Source organism: Lepisma saccharinum, chromosome 12 (genome assembly GCF_977018435.1).
Source record: "Lepisma saccharinum chromosome 12, izLepSacc3.1, whole genome shotgun sequence".
NCBI classification, from domain to species: domain Eukaryota; kingdom Metazoa; phylum Arthropoda; class Insecta; order Zygentoma; family Lepismatidae; genus Lepisma; species Lepisma saccharinum.
The window spans coordinates 18704704-18729171 of record NC_139240.1 but is presented as its reverse complement, the minus strand read 5'-3'; the positions used below and the strand labels follow the sequence as shown (position 1 = coordinate 18729171).

General features: G+C 36.7%; 1 protein-coding gene across 2 annotated transcripts in view; it reads right to left on the bottom strand.

Moving 5' to 3' along the window:
- LOC145996396 (receptor-type tyrosine-protein phosphatase S-like) overlaps positions 1-24468 on the bottom strand; it is a 151789-nt gene that overhangs the window by 79784 nt on the left and 47537 nt on the right. For both annotated transcript variants that reach the window (XM_083132842.1, XM_083132843.1), the window contains exons 6-8: positions 14851-14923; positions 11961-12169; positions 5271-5476 (exon numbers count right to left, since the gene is read on the bottom strand). In XM_083132842.1, coding sequence (XP_082988968.1) covers positions 5271-5476; positions 11961-12169; positions 14851-14923 — 488 coding nt within the window. The remainder of the gene's footprint in view (positions 1-5270; positions 5477-11960; positions 12170-14850; positions 14924-24468) is intronic.

Below are 24468 nucleotides of genomic sequence, written 5' to 3'. Positions count from 1 at the left end.
CTGTGGAAATACGAAATGTTGTAGATTTTAGAAAAAAAAATTAAATAATAACACACTTAACAATATATTTTCTGTGATTTTTTTAGAAACAGCCAGAAACCCCTGTCTGCTAGGGAAAACTCAATACTCTAAGTACCTTCTAAGTACCTTCCAGAAATGGTTAAAATTTGCTTCAAAGTTGAAACTTCCTTTGTCACATCTTTCTTGAAACTTATTTTTGTATGCAATGAGCTTGGAACAACCTTGAATCAAAATAATCAGATACCTTACCTTACCAAGCTTGCTGCCAAGTGATACTTCCCCATGCAAGCTAAACTTTCGCTTCTTGAAGAAGATGTAGGTGGTTTGAAAAGTAAGGTAAATGAACAAGAAAATACTAATAAATTTCATCAACTTGTATTTATTTTTCAACATAGTCTCCATTGAGCTCGACACATTTTGTCCAATGTTGTTTCAAAGCATTACACCATTTTCATAAAATAATTTCTCCTGGTCTGCAAAATAGCCGTTCACAGCATGAATCATTTTATCATCTGAAAATGATTGTCCTCCAAGCCATCTTTTGAGGTTAGGAAACAATTGGAAGTTAGAGGAAGCTAGATCTGGTGAATAGAGTGGATGATCCAACAATTCAAACTTAAGTTCATGGATGTTAGCCATATAAACCATTGATATGTGAACAGGTGCATTGTCCTGGTGGAAGAGGATTTTCTCTTGCCAAGGTGCAGTCTGTTTTGCATGATTTCTTCACTCAATCTTTGCAGCAAACTTGTGTAGTACTCACCAGTTTTGTCTTTCCTTTTTCCACATAGTCAATAAAGATCACACCCTGTGAATCCCAGAAAACCGATGCCATAACTTTTCCAGCAGATGCTACTGTTTTTGCCCTCTTTTGAGCAGATTCCCCCTTGACTGTCCATTGCTTTGACTGTTTGTTCTTTCGACTCCGGCATGTAGTGGTGGACCCACGTTTCATCGACAGTCACGAACCTGCACAAAAACTTGTTGGGGTTATGCAGACGAAATGTCCATATGCTTTTGGTCTGAAGTCAGCAAAAGTGGCACCCATCACGCACAAAGCTTTCGCATGCCTAAATTTTCATGTAAAATATTAAAAACTCGTTCGGTTGAGATCCCTAGTATGTCTGCTATCTCCCTGATCTTCAATCTTCGGTCACTCAAAACTATTTTAAGGATCTTAGTCACCATATCCAAAGTTGTCAAATCAGTTGGACGTGTGGATCAACTTCGGTGCTCGATCGGTCACGTTTAAAGTCGGCAACCAAACAATGTACAGTCTTAAATGAAGGGGAAGACTCGCCAAAGGAACGATCTAACTTTGTTTTTATAAGGTTGCTGATTTCCCCTTTAAAAATTTAAATTTTATCACAGCACGAATCTCCTTTTTGAAAATGCTTGCATGTTCACCTACTAAGCATGATCAAACCATAACCTCATACCGCACTGGACTGAAACTCCGAAAAGGCTCCTTTGAAGGATCAAACCTATCGACCGTGCATCAATTTCAAGTATGGAGCTGCCATCTCTGCGACGTTTACCTTACTTTTCAAATAACTCTAGTATGACACAAAAACAGGGTCACAGCAAGCATGCCATATCACATTATCTTTGACAAGCTGTACACAAACTATGGTAAGCTTGACACAAGCCCATATGATACACCTACTCAAAATCTTTCGTTACATACAGTCCATTTCAACATGTGCACATTTAATGGCATTTTATCAGTATTGCAACTCTGTTTGTACTCGATGTTGGATTGGCAGATGGCCCAATTCACTGCAATTCTAGCTCGCTTAACATAGGTTAGGTTAGGTTGGGTTAGGGCATGTCAAAGAACAACTGTACCAAACTCACGTAAATCATAGTGACAATTTGAAATAACCACTACCATTGCTGGTGAGGCAATGCTACATCTGCCAGTGAATTGGGCAATTTGGCAACCGTGTTTTCTATTTTAGTATGAGCAGGGAAGGGGAAAGATACTGCCAGGTGGCATGACCTTGAGTTTGAAATGGAGTCATGGACTGGTGCACAGCATGCATTTGCTGCAAAAGCATTATACAGGGTGGCTCAAAATGTCACTTAACACCCTCGGTACAAGGCCACTGCAGCGCGCAACATGGAAATGGTGATGACCAATCATTATCAGGCGAAGGGGGAACCACATTGACATCTTGCCATCTTGATGTCCGCCATCTTGAATTCAACGTCAGAATTTTAAATGGGAAGGGGGTGATGTGATATATCAAATCAAGCTAGAATTTCACGAGAAATGCAATGGTGAAGGTTTTTTTATGTATCTTTAACCAGTAAAAAGTTATGACTGAATTCTTGTACCAATTTGCTCCTTTTCGAGGTGTTATAAAAATGCCTTAAAATTTGTTTAGCGCATCCATAATGCATCGAGATCAAAGTAAAGTCTAGGGAGAGAAGTTCGCATGCCATTACACATGATTTTAATTGGATACATCCACGAAGAGCTGCGCATTATGAATGGTTGTCGTGAACAATTACAGTGTGACGCTTCCATTAAATGAAAAGTCCTTCACAGTGACAAGGCTAATGTTTATGTACATAAGGAAGTTCATAAACAGAATATTCGATGCTTTTTATCTGATAACCCATTTTCGACAAAGATCAAAGCTGAATGTTTAGTGCTGGTAAGTTAATGGTGTGTTGTGCTGTGTGGAACACGATTGGTTAGTCAATTTTCCATCAACGGAACCTTAAATGCTTAGGGCTACTTGGATTTGTTAAATAAACAGGTTTTTTCATCCTTGCTTATGGAAGAAGGTACTTTTTACAGAGTTTTTTTCAATAGAGAGGAACACCAGAACACTATGGGAACGTTGTGAAGCAGTTTCTGTCCAGAGTTAGTTATCAGATGACAAGGGTCGCATATTCTGTTTATGGACTTCCTTATGAACATAAACAAGAGCCGTGTCACTGTGAAGGACTTTTAATTCAATGGAAGCATCACACTGTAAATTGTTCGCGACAACCATTCATAATGCGCAGCTCTTCGTGGATGTATCTGATTAAAATCGTGTGCAATGGCATGCGAACTTCTCTCCCTAGACATCACTTTGATGTCGATGCATTAGCGATGCGCTAAACAAATTTTAAGGCATTTTCCTAACACCTCGAAAAGGGGCAAATTGGTACAAGAATTCAGTCATAACTTTTTAATGGTTAAAGATACATCAAAAAGACCTTCACCATTGCATTTCTCGTGAAATTCTAGCCTGATTTGATATATCACATCACCCCCTTTCCATTCAAAATTCTGAAGTTGAATTCAAGATGGCCGCCGACCGTGCGGGTGGCGTCAATGTGGTTCCCCCTTCGCCTGATAACGATTGGTCATCACGATTTTCATGTTGCGTGCTGCAGTGACCTTGTATCAGCGGTGTTAAGTGACTTTTTGAGCCACCCTGTATATGAACATGTTGCCCCCCAACATGAATTTTGCAAGATTTCCTGTATTCAGTTACTATAAAAACGTGGCTAAACAACTTTCAAGAAACCGACTCAACTGATAAGAAGTTCTAAAGTAACAGCATGGTATGCTGTTACAGTCTTTGCCATTATTGGTCCTTACTTCTTTGAAGACGATGGTGGAAATGCTTGCAATGTGACCTCTGAGTGTTATGCACACGTTACAGGACTTCTTCATTCCTCATCTCAAAGGTCTTCCAGTGAACAAAAACACTTACTTTCAAGAAGATGGCGCTACAAGTCACGCTGCAAAAATCGCAATGGACATTTTACAGCCACTTTTTCCTGGACATCTCATTTCCAGATATGGTGACATCGAATAGCCAGCAGGATCACCCAAATTATTTTTACCTGTGGGGCTACCTTAATAGTGTGGTGTATTATCCACCAACACCTCGCACAACTCAAGAACTAAAGCTGCAGATACAGGAAGAGATTTCAAGAATCCTGGTTGACATGCTACGTAGGACCATGAGTATTGTTTGCGATCGGCTTGCTGAGTGTGTGCGGTGTAAGGGAGGGCATCTTCAGGATGTAATATTTAAGTAATATTTTCAGTGGAATGATGTGTTATATTTTGCTTCTGCAAATGCTAAGGTATGTACTTCCTAATAAATGTAACTTGAGTTGATTGAGTTGATGTTTTTAAGTCCACTTTATGCACAGGAAGGCTAATCAGGACTGGACCTACAGTTTAAAGTGGGATCCAAACCACTATGTACCTCCACTGGGTATCAAACCTGGGACCCCTTGATTACAAGGCAAGAACGATACCACTGCGCCATCGGGAGGCCCTAATAAATGTAACTGTATCATGACATCCAATACCTTTAATTTTATGTTAACACTTCAATATCGCCCGATTCACTGGTGGAGCCTGTATATTATGATGGTTGGTGTGGATGACAATAGTAAGGTTCAGGGTTTGGGTGGAGAAGCGATACCACTTTGAACAGATTCTTTTTATCATTTCCTACTGCAACCAATACCAATGCTTGAAAATTGTAACAATTAAAAGTTCTTCAAAATGTTGATTAATGTTAGTGGGAGAGTATTCCACTCCAATTATTGGATCAATTAAGCGAAAGGTTGCTTCAAAATATTCAAAAATTAAATCAGAATATTAATATGCCGGTTATCTAATCACAAAATACAGTTTCTTCACACAAAATAGGTGCAAAATAAATGGAAACTTGGAATTTATTGCGTAATTTCCAGAATATTTTGACTAAATGAAAGTGTTGCATGGGATTTTAGCTTAGCCCATGAAAGACCACAATTCTGAGAAAGTATCGATCAGTATCGGTACACAAAATGCAACTGATACCTTCTGATACCAATACCAATACATCAGCATTAGTATGGAGTCAGACTTACTGATACGCAATTACCTGACAATACACAAATTATCAAATAATCAATCGCATTTCTACTATAATCAATTCATTGGCCCATCCACAATACAGTGGAACCTTGATTTTACGTTTTTCAGGGGACCAAGCTGAAAAAATCATAAAATACATGAAAATGTAAAATGGAGGTAAATTTATTTACATCTTACTATTTTGAGACCATCAGCATTGAATGCATAATGCTGGAAAATGTAAAATACAGAAATGTAAAATGGGGGTTCCACTGTTGATATAAATAATATGTGCACCAACTTTTGGATCCAATGTCCTACTGCTTCTATCATTCAGTGACTCAAAACACTGCTCAAACAACATGACACATATGACACTTCTTACCTTGTTAATGTCAGAAAATGACTCCCTGTTGGTAGAACAACATCAAAACCTCTTTGCGTAACAGTACTACTTGGAATTAAAGATCTCCCCTCTATTATTGGAAAATATAGCTTCGTTTTGCCCAGTATTCGATCACCAGGGCCTTTTTCCATGGTCACACCACGAACTGAGATAATGTAGTGTGTTGAAGGCTCCAAAGAATCCAGCTGCAAAAAAGAAATTGCATTTTTTTTCTGCATTCTTTTGGTATGCATACATAAAAACCATAAATTACACTTTAGGAGCAGGGATTGGTAGGGAAGTGCCCCAAAAAAAAAATGAAAAAAGTTTTGTTCTATATGCATATATTAGTTACAAGGCTACATTGTCAGTACAAAAATAAAATAGGTGCAAACAAAGTGATATATATACCTTCAAAGTAGTACCCCAGAGCATCCACAACACTGCCAGCAATGTGGGAGATAGTTTTGGAATGATAGAAAATTGCCATTGTGAGATGTCCCAACTCACACCTGATGAGGCAGATGGTATTCGATGTATCCCACAAGTGGGAAATCAGAAACATCTCCCACATCATTGGCAGTGAATTGTTGATGCTCGCGAGGACTTCTTTGAAGCTTCACAGGACTCTTTGTTTTCACCTCTTTCGTATTTGTACTGAGAATGTAGTCTTGTGACTAATATACGTATGTAGAACGAAACTTTGTGGGGGGAGGGGTCCTGGTACACATAACCTTCCTTGTTCATGCATTGTTCAATTCCATAAAGTGTCTTCTTCCATTTGCATATTTCGAATTCTCTGTGCCGGTCCTGCATTCTCGCAAAAATAAATAGTTATCATGACTTATGCCCCAGCACTTGTATAAAAGTAGGTTGTAATTGTAACTTATTGAAAGCTTACTGGCAATGCATCATTGATAAAGACCTTGGTCTTTCAGCACCGAACACCGGTTTTTCTTTTTAATGGTGTTATTTTTCCCAAAATTTGCATTTTTTTAGCAGACTTTCTTGCCAAATATACCCAAAATTATACCTTTCTTCTCCTTTTAACAATTAGTTCAGATTGTAGGTTACATGGCTCTCACCTGTTCATGACAGTTTCACTAACTGGAAATGAGTTTTGAGTAAGTTCTTTTCCATTATTTCTCACATGACAAATACTGATGTTAGGACTACCTTGTGATGGTAAGTGTGTACTCGATATCCACCAAAACTACCTCACGTTCTGACAGAAGGTGAAAAAATTGTTGGAAAACACGTGGTTTCATGTACCTGTCACAATTATTCTATATATATATATATATAACATGTATCATAGCTTTCTTTTGGAAAAAATTCTGGAAAATATGCATGTTATACATGTACGAATATGGTACATGTGTTGAAATTTGCAAAAAAGACAACAATTCGCATTTTATGACAAATTTATTTCGCAATTACAAATTATTGAAAAATGTGTTCAGAATATGTCACTGCACAAACATAAACATGTTTTTTTACAAAAATTAATGTTTGTAGGTGTTATCACATTTGCAAAAAGTCAAGGTTCACAGTCATTACAGTTGATGGGAGCAATGTATAACCATTATGAAAATATGTCATTTCTATTATTAATTCACATTTGAATTCTGGTTAGCATTCTGCTTTAGGGATACGTTTCCTTGTAAAGAGTTGGTTTCATTTGATGGCTTCATTTTGCTTCATGGCTTGCTTCATGTGTGCATTGGGTTGCATAAAACTAATATTAGATTGTGCTTGTTGAAGGAGAGATGCCATCTTGTTGTTGAAAGAAATATGCCTGGAAATTGGCATTATTCATTTCAAGTTACAGAAAACAAAGGTAAGCAAAAAGCTCGTTATTTCTATTCTTAATAACAGAAATACAGTTCATTTCATTAGCAGCTGAACCGAATAATCAAAGTAAACACATCATTGCATCAGAATAAAATAGTGTAAGATACAGAAACCATGTTATATTTTCATATTCTATTATACGATCGAAAGAATAAATGGTTCCACTCAACAAGTGTCACTTTCCTGTCATCAATAGTCAGGACTCATCTATATGAGCACCACTTTCCTATCTTCAATATTAAAGATAAAAATTATTAAAGATAATATTTACAGAAGATTTCTAAAAATTAAAGAATAAGTTTCGATTATTACTTACAGCTGCGGTGGTTCAGTCGGTACCGCATCTGACTACCATGCTAAAGGTCCCGGGTTCGATCCCCAGCCGGTTCAAATCCGGGAACTTTTCTAACGTTGGAAGCAGCGTCGAATGACATGGGTATCTGGGGGAAACCCTGAAGGGTAAAAGCGGTTAGGGGTATGATGCTGATCACTTCACCCCCAGTCACGATCGGATCAAGAAAGTGTGGGGCGTTACCCCCACACCCCTATATTTCATGGTGTGGTGCTAAGCACAGGAAAGCACTTTACCTTTTTTTACTTACAAATTATAGACACCCGGAAGAGCAAATGTCCAAATTATTACCTTAGCAATGCTCAGACAGATGACAATTGCATAGCAATGGATCAACATTCTTCGGCTAAAATGGCGAAATTTGCACAATAGAAGAGACATGCAGGGTTTTTACTCATATGTCCTCCAACCATTTATCCCACCGACAGAGATTTTACTCATTGGTTGAAGACAAATCTGATTGAGGATTCTTGCAGAAACTTGAAAGGGAGAAGAGGTTTTTACCTAAATGCAACCAGGACCTTTGTTTGGACTTCACCGGCATAGTCAGTGATTAAGGCGACCCTGGGTTTTCACTCACATACCTAATTCTCACTGCTAATAGAAGTTCCGATTTATCACAGGATCCACAGCATTGGTATATTAGTTAAGCTACACTTTAAGAAGATACATTCCTGTAGAAGCGGTGTTGCATAGCTGGTGACATCAAGAGACCAAAAGAAATTCCAGAGGCGGAGATATCAATACTAATTTACAGTGAAAATCAGACTCATAATTGATTGAATCTGTTCAAGGAGAGAATAGATAGATTCCGACCTGTATAACTTCTGGCAACAGATAAGATGGTTACCTTCAGCCTTTGAAATCAGTCCTATAGAGATAACTGTGACAATTTCTCAAAAACTTTCAATTTCTTTTCTTGAACAAGGCGGGTAAAAGTTAATAACAAAATGGAATAACTATGAATTTTTTATACACTAACTGAATGAAATGTAAAAAAAAATAATGGAAATCTGTTGGCTGAATACACTGGGTGTTCTAGAAGTAAGGAGGCACTTTCTTTTCTGAGAACACATGTCATATTCCTTACTCAAACATGTTGTAGTTGTTTCTACTGCCCCAACTCCAACAAGACAACAACTTGAACATTGTGTTTCAATTAGATTGTGTGTCCCCTTACTGGGCACAAGTGGTTTGTGATTTTCTCGACCAACATATCAATCGTCGTTGGTGTGGCCGTGGGGGGCCAATTGCTTGACCTACCAACTCCCCCAGATTTAACCCCTCCATACTTCTTCATCTGGGGTTTCGTTAAAGACACTGTCTATTCACAGAAACCCAGTGGCGATGCTAGATAAAGGGCAACTAGGGCACTGCCCCACAACAATTTTAACATAAAAAGTTCATCTGAAGAGACGATCAGTATATACGCGTAAATATTTTTTTGTTTTTTCCCTCAACCCCTACGTTGCTGCAACCAGACTTACAGGGTATGCACCCTGTGCGAGGTTAATATATTTCTCCGTCCTGTTGGAGAGAGTAAAATCTCGGCTCTGCCCCGGAGACGTGACGTCACTGACTGATCCAAACATTTACAGCATAGGCAAGGGACGGTCCCCTCACAATGGAAAAGCGAAAAAATTCGTAGCCGTCTCTGGGCAGGGAACGAGGTGCCCTGCTCATTCATGTTTGCCTCTTTCACCGTTCAGTGTTTCCAACGCTTGGCAGGCAGTTCATTCGTTCTTCCAGCCTGCAGCAATAAGATAGAAAAAAATCCCTCGAATGCTTTTCTTCGTGCTTGTTCCGGCGACCTGAAAAGTTGACAACACTTTTTATTGCACAAACTAGTCCCTCGTATTTTTAAAAAGATCCTCCTTTCTTCCCATTGTAATACGGATTTGGATTTGAGTTAGTGTGTGAGTTTGCGTTGCATCCCGTCTGTGCGTATTGGTCGTTTATGAAATAATTAGTTTTTCGCGATTTTATAGTTACTGTACGTGTTTATTTATTTGTATTATTGTGTCTGTGTTCCAGCAACTTGACATGCAGAATATCTTCATAAGTATAAACGAACATTTTGGGGGTACATGGTCAATGTAAAGTGTTGTAACTGAACTTAACGGTGCATCATCTTCCTAGTTAGTCATTGATATTAGTGGATACTTGGTGAATATGACATTGAATCATGTAGAAACTTTAATATCTACGCCTTTCAATTCATTGACAATGGAAGAGAAACTGCAGTGTAACATTTTTCTAATCATTCCAGTATCTACCCAAAGTTTAGTTACTGCAAGCGTATAGGGTTCCGACGTCAGTATTCGAGTTTTTTTTTTATTCATGTAATTTGTTCCATATGTTGCTGATTTTTCATATTCCTACGTAGTGAGTATTTAATGCTCTTTGGAGAGATACCTTGATCAGAATGTTAATTTTATTCCAAATTGTTCGAACAATTTACTTACTCCATATCAAGGAACTCCCCTCAAAAACCTTAAAGAGGAATACATGTACAATGTGACAATTCCAAACTTTTGTAAAGTTGAATGGATGCTAATAAATCAATCAATCAATCAATCAATCAATCAATCAATATAGAGGTAAACTGCCCCCCCTCCCCACCCAAAAGAAAAATGTGCCCTGCCTGACTGAAAAGGCACGCGCCGCCCCTGCAGAAACCCACAGACATTGACGATTTGAAACTCAAAACCACACAGGCTTTCAACAATATCACCCCAGAGATGTTACACCAGACATGCAATGAATTGAATCACCATTATGAGTTGTGCAGAGTTGGCAATGGAGGCCATGTAGAAAACTGAAAACTGTACCAAACTGTTAGTAGTGTATAAAAGTAAAAACTCCCACCTTTCAGTCTTTTCTTGTTCTTCTTAAAGGTTCGCATAACCACTTTTTATAGATGCAAAATAATCTAACACAATTATTTTTAGTGGTTTTTATTTTATTTTACCTGCGACGTTTCGTTCTGGTTTCCCAGAACTTCTTCAAGCTACACTAAGATATACACATACAATAACACAACCTAGCTATGACTAGCCATGTGATAACATGGTTACCACTAAAAATAACTCTGTTAGATTATTTTGCATTTCAGTCTTTTGTATACAATATTTCAGGTGACTACATTTGACCAAAAAAATTTCACATCCATTTTATTTTATCCATACCCAAACAGATCACCCAGTAGTTATTATTGTAAAATAACAATTACAAACATAGAAATAATTATTTTTGTTACTATTTCTACTAATCAAGTTCTTTTAATGGCCTACAAAAACTTCTGGCTATGCCCATGCAAGGATTCTAGTATTAACTCTTTCGCTGCGCTCGTCGCATTTATGCACAGCACACCAGGTACCTTGCTCCGCGGAAGTCGCATTATTGCCAGTTCATACTTCCACTCGCTGCAGGTGTCGCATTTCTGCAGTACGTCACTTTTAGTAGCCTTCAGACATCTGTTGATACTATTTGGAACTATTTGAACTTGTAGTTTTGTTTATATCCGTATGATGTCGCTAATTACGCCTCCGTTTAGAATACGAGCGTTGAGTGCTCTGACATGTCAGTTTCAAATGCATGTTCGAATGTAAACAACATGGCTTCATCAAGTCGTCAACACTTGTCTGATAATGATGTTACTCAACTGTTGAATCACAAGGTGAATTAAGTTGTGACGATAATAGCGACAGTTTTTATGAGACTTCAAATGATGACAGTGATTGTGTAGTGTCTGATGAAGAATTTGTACCGCCGTCCGTAACATCATGTAACAGAGTGCAAAGCAGCATTGATCTAGGTGCAGGAAGTTCGACACAGGCAAGTGCTAAGTTACTTGGTGACAGTACAGTATTTAGCACACCATTTTCTTGTTTTATCAAATATTTCCCCCGCTCAGTATTTGAACACACAGCAGAACAAACTGAAGTTTTCGCCACCCAGTATCTTGATACTAATTACTAATTTCCACGCCGCTCCACCACTCTGCGTCATCCCGTGTATTGAGAAATACCATACCATCAGGGACTACAAAATGGTTTGCCAGTGCAAGGAATGACTTTTGTAATTTCTCTATAACATATTTTGCAATGTAAGTTTTTAAAATTATTCTTTCTAATTTTTTTTTTCAAAATTTCAAAATTTTTCAAAATATCATACCACCAGGGACTACAGAATGGTTTTCCAGTGCAAGGAATGAATTTTGTAAGTTCTCTCTCATTTATAACGCAATGTAATTGTGAAAATTATTTGTTTATAAAAAAAATATTTTTTCAAATTTAATTACGCAGCCAAGGGATATTGTGTGCCAGAGAATTCCACAGCGAAAGAGATAAGACTATAGGCCTTTGGGTTTAGTATTGCCAGTGTGTGTTACTTATGTACCTGTTGGATTCATCCACACCAGAGTTATGAAATAATGGATAAGTAGGATTATAAAGAAGGAATTAACATAAACACAGTTATACCTCAAAATGATACTCCATCCTCTCTTCCTTGACGGACACATTGTATTGTCGAGTAGTAATGTTTCTGTCAGCTAGCCCAGTCATTACTGGAACAGCTTCAATCTCAAAGGTTCTGATCATTCCGTGAGTCAGGTCAGGAATTTCCCACATCAGGGACATCTTATTTGTGCTGGTAGAGGTTACTTGCAAGTGAAGAGGAGCTGTGGGTGCTAGAAGATGAACAAGTTGTTCTTCGTTCATGATGGATGTGGTAAACGTGGTTTAAGTATTACGTACATGAAGTATCGTTTACAGCATTTATCGAAACAAAACATTCCAATTGTGCAACACGAAAAACGAAACTTCAAGTACGTAAGTCATTTTTGATCAAATTCCAAACAAACAGAAAGCAAATGTTACTGAAAATTATTACCAATATGCCAAATAATTATTCATTTACCTATTGTTTTAGACCATTTTATAAACAGTAAGAGTAGGAAAACAACAAGCAAACAAAACAATACAAGATGGCTCAGATAAAATAAAAAAATTACCCATGCATTCTTAACAATTGTCGGAAACTATGTTCTGACAAGAATTATTTGGAGGCAGGTTATAACATAAATGAGGATTTGAATTTGAAATTTGAATTTAAATCAGCACTTAGGCTACTTTGCCCCAGTCTGTTTATAAGGGTCCCAGCCCCTTACCAGAACTAAAATATCATAACTGTAATGTCGTGTCGTAACTAAAATATTAAAATATTCTGACCGGTTAAAAGCTGAGGCTGTAAAGAGGCACTCAGCACACATAAGGACAAACACAGGACAACACACAGAATTATACCGGAAATAGCAGACGACACAGACCCAGACACACAGTTAACAACAGTGCACCTAGCAGCAGCCAGAGTACTACAAACAAAAGCAACAGTACAGCAAGTTCCAACGAGCATGGTTGCAGTGGCCACTGAAATTAATTGAAAAAAAAAAAAGCTTGGCAGATAAAAGTGAGTACTAGTTTCTCCGTATTTATATACTACCGCGTCTCTCTTTTCCCAATTATGAATTATTATTTTTGTTGTATTATGTTATTAATTTTGTCCTTATGTTCTATAAAATCGTTCCAGTATAAAATGGCTAACGTTGTATTTGGAATCTTCTATTAAATAAATAAAGATCAATCCAATCTTTTCCATCCTTACCGATTATCTTTAGGTGCATCTCAACGTTATCCCTCCATCTTCATCTTGGCCTTCCTACAGGTTTCTTACCATCTGGTTTCCCAACAAAGAATCCTGTAAACTCTTCTTTCCTTTCCAATTTGTGCCACATGGCTTGCCCACCTTAGTCTTATTGATTTAATTATTCAAAAAATATCTGGACAGTAATATAAATTGTGCAGTTCTAAATTATGTAACCTTCTCCATTCACCTGTCTCCTTATCCCTTTTAGGTTCAAATATTTTCCTAAGGATTTTATTTTCAAATACTCTTAATTTATATTACTCTTTTAATGTAAGGGATCAAGTTTCACAGCCATAGAAAACATATACATAACAGTAATTTTAAGTTTTAGTTACTTAGATATTACGTGCGAGGATAAAAATTTATGAAGAGAAAAGTAACATGCATTGCCTAAATTAAGCCTGCTTTTAATTTCCTCTTTAATATCATTTTCATTTGTTAGTACTTGAATTTGGAAACTGGCTTGAACGAGTTATCAATAATTAAATTTTGATTGTTGTCTAACAAATGAAATAGTGTGGTATCTTATTATTATAAAATTATAATAACAACCATTCATATAAAGGTATTGCCACTGATTTTATTTTTATTTATTTATTTATTGTCATATGAGTTTATTTTACTTTGATTTTGATATTTTGGCTAGTGGCAAAGATGAACGTTAGTAATGATATGATGAAATTAATTAAGGGATGCTCACAAAGAACATCCATGTCCAGGCCAGGATTCAAACCTAGGACCCCTGGCATCGTAGCATGCTGTACTAAAAAAAAAGCCACAGAAGTTGGTTTAATTTAATATCATATTGCATTACAGGATTTAGAAGGCTACTAAATTAGATTAAAAGGGCCGCATGTTACCCATGGATTGAAAACCACAACTCTAATCAGTGGTTACACTGGGCAAACTGCAGGACCACTGGACCATGGTGCTGATTGCATCACCTATACTACAGCCAAGCTTGAGAAAGTGGCATACTTCCTATGTGCCTTCATGACATAATGTACAGGGGTAGTTTTACTTTTCTATACCATTGAAAACCCTTTCATTACTTTTCTATATGTGAAGTTTATACTGTGTGCATTGACAATCAGCCAATGAACTCTATGCTTAGATACATGTGCATCAGAGTCCTGCATGGGACCACTTTCACTTGCTCATACTCGTTCGAGTCTCCTACAAATGGCAGTTATCTTGTGACAAAAACAGACAAAAAGAGTCACTATAAATTTCATGTATTTCTCTCAAAAATGGCCTGTAATGGCTTTTAAACATAAAACTCTACATTTTCTGGCCAAGGAAGAAGAAAATATATTTTAGGGCAAATCCTAAGCCTACTTATGACATATATTATTGAATAATATTATGAATATGAATATTATGATAGGCTTCGAGTTCAGCTTATCCAATGTTTCTCAGAAGTTGGCACAGCGTAACTGCATCCTTATTGTTAAGAGTAAAGATAGCTAAATGGTCTGAGCCAGATTTGACCTAACAGTTTACATTCTGGGTTATGGCTTATGAAGCAATGGTGTACATGTTGTACAGTTGTAAAAAATGATTATTTTATAAATTACGTGTTTATTCAAAAACATGTATTTTAAATTTAACACTTATAAGTACTGTTAATAACATCACGATCTGTTACATCCATAATACACTCACCTGACTCAACAGTGGCAACACTGATCATAGAGGATTCCCCACTTTGAAACACACCGACATTCACAGCCACAATCTGTTCAAGTACATGATAAAAATTAACTTCTAAAATACTAATGTGAAAATTAATCAAATGACAACGCACAACCTTCTTCTAGCATTCATATTACCAAAGAAAATTCCAGATATTATAGTCTTACAGGGATGGAAGTATCAGAACTCTATCACTATTGACTGATAATTACATATTGCTCTATTTATCAACATTTTCACTAATTAAGTATTACTATAATTTCTAACCGAATCGAAGGCACAATTCACATAGCATGTTTTTATAAAATTCTACATAGCTAATTAATATTTCGAAGAATTAATGTTTCTTCAATGGCTGAAATTTTTACAGTGTGTCTACATTTTTGTAAAAAAGAAATTCCCTGACTTTTCCAGATGTTCCAGACAGACAACCAAAATTTTCCAGACCAAGTCAATGGTGACAATTAATGTATTTAAATATGTGTAAAAAGCTAAACACACATTATAGCTAAACACCAGACTTAATTACTTATACTTAACCAAGTTTTTAGAATATTCACTTCACATGTTAAAAGTAATAAGGGAAACTGAACAGACCACAGGGTGTCTACCAAAATAACAAATCCAAATTCTTGACTTTTTCACACCAAAATGAGATGTGCAAAATATCTTGGCGATATTTGTTTTGGTTCTCGAGTAACATGCATTCAAGCACTGCTGAAATTCACCTCCTACGTCACTGATTTGAAAACATCCTCTGATTGGCCTGAAGTCATCACTTAGAAATTCGTGAAGGCAGGGCTTCCGCTCATCCCATAAACTTCGCATGGATTGCGAAAGCGACAGTAAAAAGTAATTTGTTACTGTCTAAAACAAAGATCTTATAACTTCCAGTGCAAAAATGTGTGCCCATTTCTTACAGATGAATTATGCCCTAACAGTATAGCAGTATTTACTATATATTAAAAAATATTTATATTAAGAACACAATAAAAATATCATATAAAAGCTATTTTACTTACGTATTTGTGAGTCTACTCCTTAGCTTCTACACTTAGCCCTTCTTCAGGCATTCTTTAAGCATGCAATACTGCCATGCCGCGTCGTTATATCATACAAGGAAAGGTTGGACGGGTAGGATTGGGGAAAAATTATCAGAAAAAACTATGTCCCTTTCACCCTGCATTTCCTTAAATCTTGTCAAATGGAAAATGAAATAAAGTTCTTTGGAAGGTATGTAGATGACATATTGGTAATAGGGGAAGAGAAAGGGATAGATAGATTATTTAACATCCTAAGCGAACAGGAAGACCCTATTAAATATACGAAAGAAGAAATGCATAATGGGGAAATTAGCTTTTTAGACCTAAAGATTGTTAATGAAAATGGCAAAATTAAAAGTGGGGTATTCCACAAAGCACTCGCGGGAGAAATCAACATTAAAAAAGAATCAAAACATGCAGGGAGAACAAAGAAAAATGTTTTTTTCTGAATTTCTACATAAGAGCGAATAGATTGTGTAACCAGAAAGACACTTTGGCTAAAGAAGAAGAATGGATTTTGAACATTGGGAAAAGAATGGATATAACAATAATGAAATGAGGGAAATTTTTTGAAAGGGAAAAAAGAGTAACATCTAAAGATGGGAAAATTACAGCTAAAGAAAATGAAGCAGGGAAAGAAAACAAGGGACCTAAGTTCATAGGAATTCCTTACCTTAAAGATGTCTCAGAAAAAAATAAAAAAGTCTTAAAGGATTGTAATATTAAAAGTGGAATGAAGCCCCCACAAATATAGAAAAGCACTTTTCAGAATATAAAAGGGCTGGAAAGGAAAAAGACAAAGACGAAGATGCGAAAGTAGTGTACAATATTAAATGTAACTGCGATAAGAAATACATCGGACAGACGAGGAGAAGCATGAAAATTCAATGGAAAGACATCAAAGATGGGAATCCCAAAACAGGCCTATCTGAGCAAGTACTTGAAAACTTCCATAAAATCAAAGAAAAAGTTGTTATTAGAAGGGAAAAATCACGCTATCAACAGAAACGTGTATGAAGTAGCTAACATATGTAATGATAGGGACAATAAACTCAATCGGGAAGATGGAAATCTTGACGAAATCTGGATAAACCTATTTAAAAAATGGGAAAAAGGCCAAAAGAGGGAAGAAATAGGATTTCAGGTTACCCCGGAAGTGATTTGTGCTGTACAGGAAGTGCGTGAATCTGACCCGGAAATAACATAATTATAACCAAGATGAAGACATGCTGTAGGGATATAGCCTGAGCTTCCTGCATTCCACGTGGAACATCAGCTGATTAACACACATATGAGAGTGAGCACAGTTCTTGGATTTTTAACTTGTTTTTACTGCTTTCAATGAATTTTAAGGCAATTTATAGTGAACATGACAAGTTTTAAGGAAATGCAGGCTGAAGGGACATAGTTTTTTTCTGATAATTTTTTTCCCCAATCCTACCCATCCAACCTTTCCTTGTATGATATAACGACGCGGCATGGCAGTATTGCATGCTTAAAGAATGCCTGAAGAAGTTGGCAGTCGCTTCCCCGGAACGGAACGCAGCTAACTCAAGGATTAGACTCACAAATATGTAAGTAAAATAGCTTTCATATGATATTTTTATTGTGTTCTTAATAGAAATATTTTTTGAATTTAATTGTGAGTAATACGCACCAAATCCAATATGAATTTAAGTATTTACTATAATTCAGCCACTCAATAGAGGGTTTTCCATTAATCTGACAAAGCAATACTGGTAACAGTCCATGGCTGAACATGTGAACAGCCTTGTTCATTGCCAATACATAGGTTCTGACTGGTAAGAAATTATTGTTACAAGAATGCATTTCCTGAAATTACAGTTATTTTCGTCATAATATTTTCTTCGTAAATTTTAAAATAACAATACATTTAGAACACTCAGGTATACATGCCAATTTCTTCATATATGAGGTGATACGGCAAAAAGAAAAAAAAAAGGGCATGTAGAGTTTTTTAATTTCCTTCAGTAAATGACAGTTTCTTCAGTTAATATATATATATATATATATTGCAAATGTATGTACTTATCCTACATTTACATTGCCTTTCCATCACTTTGTTTAACTGCAACAATGAGAACGCATGGTAAATTTAGCATGTATCTTCTCTAACGTCACATTTCTTCCCACTTTTGGCTAATTGTGACAATGAAGATGAATTATTACAAGAAGTATTCGAAGTTGAGGTACAGGAGAAACTCCCCCTTCTACACCACCAAACAGCACAATCTAAGTATCACCCAACCTGCCCACAAGACGAGACGAAACTTTGGTCTGTCCCTTCTCATTTCAAAAACATTTGCTTGTCCCCTCTCCTTTTATCAGATGATAGGGGAAATGTCTTGTCACGTGAGCAATACTAACATTAACCATAGAAACATCGCCCTAGCTGTCCCCAAAGTCTCGAGCAAACATCCCCCAACCAATTTCCAAATCAATAAAAGGACATTCACAAAGGAACAGTCATGCCCAGATCGAGAGTCAAACCTGCAACATTCAACTTCCTCAGATAAATCATGAATTTTGTGTATAATAATTACAACGCCAGTTCATTTGTGGTAATTCTGAATCGGCGGTTTGGTTTGCATATATAATCAGGATAATATCCAGTTTTTGAGGGCTCATAACATTCAAAACGAGGAGTCAAACAAACAAACAAAAAAAAATCATTAAGAAAAGTTTTTTTCTGTATAATCTCTATGCACTGCAAAAGTTTGTACAATAAGCATTGGCATACATTGTTAATTCTATCTTTTTGAACTTTAGACCAGAATGAGAATTGCCCTCTGAAACCGAAACAAGAACGAAAGAGATGTTTATAAAACGAGCTGAGACTGTTCAGACATTTACATATAAACACGAGACAGACATTTACAACTCTCAACGAGATGAGATAAGGCAGCTTTTTTTTTGCAGTACAAAATTTAAAATATATCGTATCATTTCAGTATGTGATATAATGTCATACACATTATTTCCTTGTAATAATTACACATAACCTAAGCTTTGAAATGTACTGTGCAACTGATGAAATCTTCTCATATCTGCACAAACATATTTTATCATAATATGTGCAACAGAAATGAACCCCAAATTGAAATTGCTTTATGGAAAAGAAAGTAAATTAGGCTTTATAAATAAACTGAAGAATGTGAAAATTCTTATTTTGTACTACAATAGGTTAAGGTAATTTTCGATAAATATAAGTTTAAAATATTTGGTCTAGGAATTAATTTGTGCGGTTGTTACGCACACATTGAAGCTGTAGTTCAAATACAAAATACATAAATACCTTAAGAAAAATATTGTCCATCACGAGCCACCACTTTCGCCCATCTGTCAGGCAAGTTACGGATTCCATGGCGAAAGAAGTCCTCATCCTTTGAAGCGATCCAGTCAGAGACCCATTTTTCGATATCTTCTGAAGAAGTGAACCGCTGTCCAATCAAATCGTTATTCATGCAATCGAACAAGTAGTAATCCGAAGGAGCAACGTCTGGTGAATACGGCAGGTGGGGTAAAACTTCCCATCCGACATTTTCTAAATAGGTTTTGACCTGTTTTGCGACATGTGGGCGAGCGTTATCATGTTGAAAAATAAGTTTATCATGTCTGTTCTCCCATTCTGGTCGTTTCCTGGCCAGAGCTTGCTTCAAACGCATTAATTGTCATCGATAACGTTCTCCATTAATAGTTTCACCCGGTTGCAGCAGCTCATAGTACACCACACCTTTCATATCCCACCATATGCACAGCATAACCTTTGCACAGTGAATATCTCGTTTCGGTTGTGATGGACCTGGTTCACCTGGCTTCACCCAGGCCTTTTTTTCATTTCGGGTTCTCGTAATGGATCCACTTCTCATCGCCAGTAACAATGCGATGCAAAAACCCCTTTCTTTTCTGTCTTTGAAGCAGCAATTCGCAAATGGTTTTTCGTCTTTCAACGTCTCTGTCTTTCAATTCATGTGGAACCCAATGTGACATCTTTTGAATCATTCCCATGGCTTTGAGGCATTTGGAAACTGTTGTTTGATCAACGCCTAATGCTTCTGCAAGTTCTTCCTGCGTTTGACACGAATCCTGATCGAGCAATGCTCTCAATTCTTCGTCTTCAAATTTTTTTGGCTGTCCAGGTCGCTCTTGGTCTTCCAGGCCGAAATCACCACTTGTAAACCGTGCAAACCACTTCTGACACGTGACACGATGACTTTCGGTAGCACTTTTCTGCATGTTAAAGTAATGAAGCAGAACACCCCGCAAAAACACTTTATCTGGCACGAACTGAGCCATGTTCAGTTGACTACAAAATGCTGTTGTTGACGCGTCAATCAATTGCCCTATACTACGAATGATGCGCGCTGACAGGAGTTTTCAACACATGTGTGGATACACGAAACTGTGGGACAATACGCTCGTTACGCCATCTCTTGTCCAGGCGCACGAATTAATTCCTAGACCAAATATATTTTTTTAAAATTTGGTCAGTAACCAATTTTACAAGCAATATTTTTCACATGACCTGAGAACATGCACGCAGCAGAACCCTTTCATTTATCTTGCACATGAGCAGCAGGGATATCTAATAGAAGAACAATCATTACAAAGCATAGCTTTCCCTTCCACTATCGCTCCTTCTTCCATTATTAAAATCTGTACAGGTTTGTAAAACTGCTGCACACGTTGGCTCTCTGTGGCTACCCACAGAAAACTGAATGCCCGAAGAGCAGAAGACAAATGAGTTCTAAGTAGTGATGTATTAACATGGCGGGGCATTTTTTGAGCACAATGCTAGCCTCGCAACTATGGAAGTCTCGTTCTTGCCTTAAACTGAACGCAGATAAATTACCAGAACTTGCAGGGGTCATTTTTCCAGGGTGGAGATTTTAAAATTGCTGTAAAGAAATTGAGTGGAAATGTCCAATAGACTTGATTTATCTATTAATGCATCCTGGACTGCATTTGGCAGACTAGCGAGGCTCTGGCGTCTGGACTCTTAGCCAGTATAATCTTATGCGGGGCCCCTGTTCTCATCTCTATATAATTGTGATTGTCCCTTCATCCATCTTATCTTACCACCATTCATCCTCAGCTTCACGATTAGCCAAAGGGGCAGAAAAGATAAATAAAATAAACTAAATCAATCAATCAGTCATTGTGATAGCAAAAATTCTTGACCACAAGAAAAATTTCTTGACTTTTTATTGCCTTGTTGACCTACTTATTGATTTCTTTGCTTTTTCTTGACTACCATGACTTTCTTGACTGGTAGACCAGGAGTGAGCTTCTACATGTTGACTAATGGTAAAAAAGAATTCTCTATAAAGTCATAGCATTTATAGCATAATTATAGTAAATTTAGTAATATATGTATTATTTTCTAATACCAACCAAACACAACCCAAAAATTACAACAAGAAAGTGGTAAAATTCAATAGCCACTTACTGTAATAGATTTCTAGGGCCACCCGCAATGGTGCAGTGTGGTAGCGTCGTCGTCGTCTTGTAATCAAGGTGCAAGCAAGAAATTTGTAATTTGTTGTGGGCAAACTATGCTTCAATTTGGTATACTGAGTATTTATTACCAGTAGTTGCAGTAGAAATTGCATAAAAAAAACTCTAGAAAAATGTGTCTTGTTGAACACTTTTGAAGTAGAAATCTATTACATTGATTGAGTTGGTGATATGGTGATATGGGTTTGATATGGGTGATGCACATAGTGGTTTGGATCCCACTTTAAACTGTATGTCCAGTCCCGATTAGCCTTACTGTGCATAAAGTGGACTTAAAACACCAACTCAAACAATGTAATAGATTTCTGCTTCAAAAGAGTTCAACAAGACACATTTTTCTAGAGTTGTTAGTATGCAATTTTTACTGCAACTACTGGTAATACTCAGTATACCAAATTGAAACATAGTTTGCCCACAACAAATTACAAATTTCTTGTTTACCCCATTTTCTTTGTTCAAACACATACTTTTAGTGCACTACTAAAAAAAATTGTTGATTTTTCCAGAAAAACAGTAAATTTCCCTGACATTTCCATGACTTTTCAGAAAAATAAATTCCGTGACTTTTCAAGAAATTCCAGGTTTTCCAGACTGGTAGACACCCTGGCGAGTGTCCCATCACAAATGTCATCGTCATCTTCAATATTAGCCAAAAGAGGCAGAAAAACAAAGTAAAATAAACCAAATCAATCAAACCCACCACAATAGATCAAGATGAACGAAATATGTAGTATGTAGCAGTGGTATATTCTTACAACCACACAAGTCATGTCAAAAATAGTTAGATGCTTCTTGGCGGGAAAATAATAACAATGCATAAAAAAAGCAGTGTAGCCATTGTTATGGAATAGATGTCTGAAATATCATTTCTTGCGTTAGCTCTATGGATGTTGGGTGGATAAAATTTGCAGGGAAGCATGATAAAAGACCATTCTTCATTTTCTTAAAAAACTGAAAATATGCAACTAACTTTTAAAAAGTTAAAATTTTCAGGTAATTTTGAAAACTAGATGTCTCACACTGGGCCTCTAATTGTCGCACACTGTGATCATTCCTTCTTTTTTTTCTTTTGTCATTATTACACATGAAAGTAAAATATATCAGCAAGAAAAGGTGGTTGAAGTATAATATTTCCTTTCATATCCTACATTTTAAATAACATTTTGTCATTCCACGTCACATCGACCAGGGCCTCCAGGTCATGGTTATTTGATTTGGATGAAATTTGGCATAAAGGATCAATCATGTCTGGAAGGCTTGTATTCCAAATATTAGGTTCCTCCGAGAAACAGTTCTCGAGTTATAGCCTGTTTAAGAAGGTGGTGTGCAACAGAAAATGTGATCCAAATATGAGACATAAGGCTCAGAGCTAACTTCAGACTCAATAACTTTGGAACTATTGATCACATCCTAGTGATATTTACACACCAAACAAACCTCTCACCAATACCCTCAGCTTGTTTAATTTAGCAAATAAAATACCCCAAAATATGCCTTAAAAAGCCTTACTTGTCAAAAAATGCATATTTTGTGTGCCTGCTGTTACAACTGTAATCCAACCAGGAGGGTGGCATTAATTTTTCTAGTAACCCTGATGTGAGCTCAGTATGGACACATTATGTCGTCTCCATATATATCACCCAATCCATATTATATGTGGTTGAATATGCAAGAAATTGAAAAATCACTGGAAAATGGTGAATTTTTGAAATGGTGTAGCACAAAAGGCACAAGAGATATCCAAGCCAATTTGTATACACTACATAATTAGACCTTCCTCTAATGTGTGTCAAAATTTCAACTTGTTATTGCAAGGCCCTAGTACACAGTAAAGGTAGACCCTTATACGCCCAGTGCATTTTAAGTGGGAAGTTTAAAATTGCGCAAGGTTTTAAATGAAGATTTATATCTCCGTAACTACGAATGCTATAGTTACAAATTATAGTTTGTTTCTTTCAGTACAGTCTCAGCTGGGGGTAAAGGCAGTCAGGGTTTCACATCACCCCCACTCACGACCGGATCAAGAAAGTGTGGGGCATTACCCCCACACACCCCCTATATGCCTTCATGGCATGGTGCTATACACAGGGGAGCACTTTACCTTTACCTTACAGTCTCAGCTACATGCCTATTGTTGAAAAGATCCAATTTGCACTAACCAAATAGAAGAAGATGAAGACGAAAATTAATATCTTATTTATTCTTTACAAAATTTCAATTTTGTCAGGCCCCCACATAGGCAATGCCAAGACGTGAGGGTTCAAAACAGTTCTTGCATATTGCCTAATATGTATTTCATGGTCGTAGCAAGAATTGTGCTCTTACTGATGACACTTTCGTAGAAAAATATTTTCTAATATAAAAGCCATGCTTTTTAACGAGAAATTCAAAATTCCAAAAATTGTTATCTCAGAAACTATGAATCCTAGAGTTAAAACTTATATCTCGCTTTCTTTCATACACACTAGACAATATGCTCATGGTCGAATAAACTTAATTTTCATTTATCAAGTAGAAGAATAAGACGAAAATTAAATAAAACTATATTTTTATGAAATTTAAATTTCATCAGGACCCCACGTAGGCAACACCAGAATGTGATGGTTGAAAATGGAACCTGCATATTGCCGGATATGTGTTTCATTCTCGTGGCAAGAATTGCGGACTTGCTTCTGATACTTTGGAGAAAAAATATAATTTTTAATGTAAAAGCAGTATTTTTTCTCGGGGCAAAATGCACCCACTCCTCCCCCAAAAATATATTCATTTCTTTCTGAAATCGGTCAATTTCACATGGAAACAATAGGCATTTTTCAAAATAGTAACAGTAAACATATTGTTTCGTAATTCCATATAAATGAACAAAAGAGAGAGAACTGACATAGGATCATAGTTTCCAAGAAATAGCATGTTAATTTCTGCCACGTGGTGCTGGCATCATGAGCCATCCCGAAGTGCATAATTTACGTGGTTTATGAAATAAGCTGTCCGCTAAAGGTTAACTAAA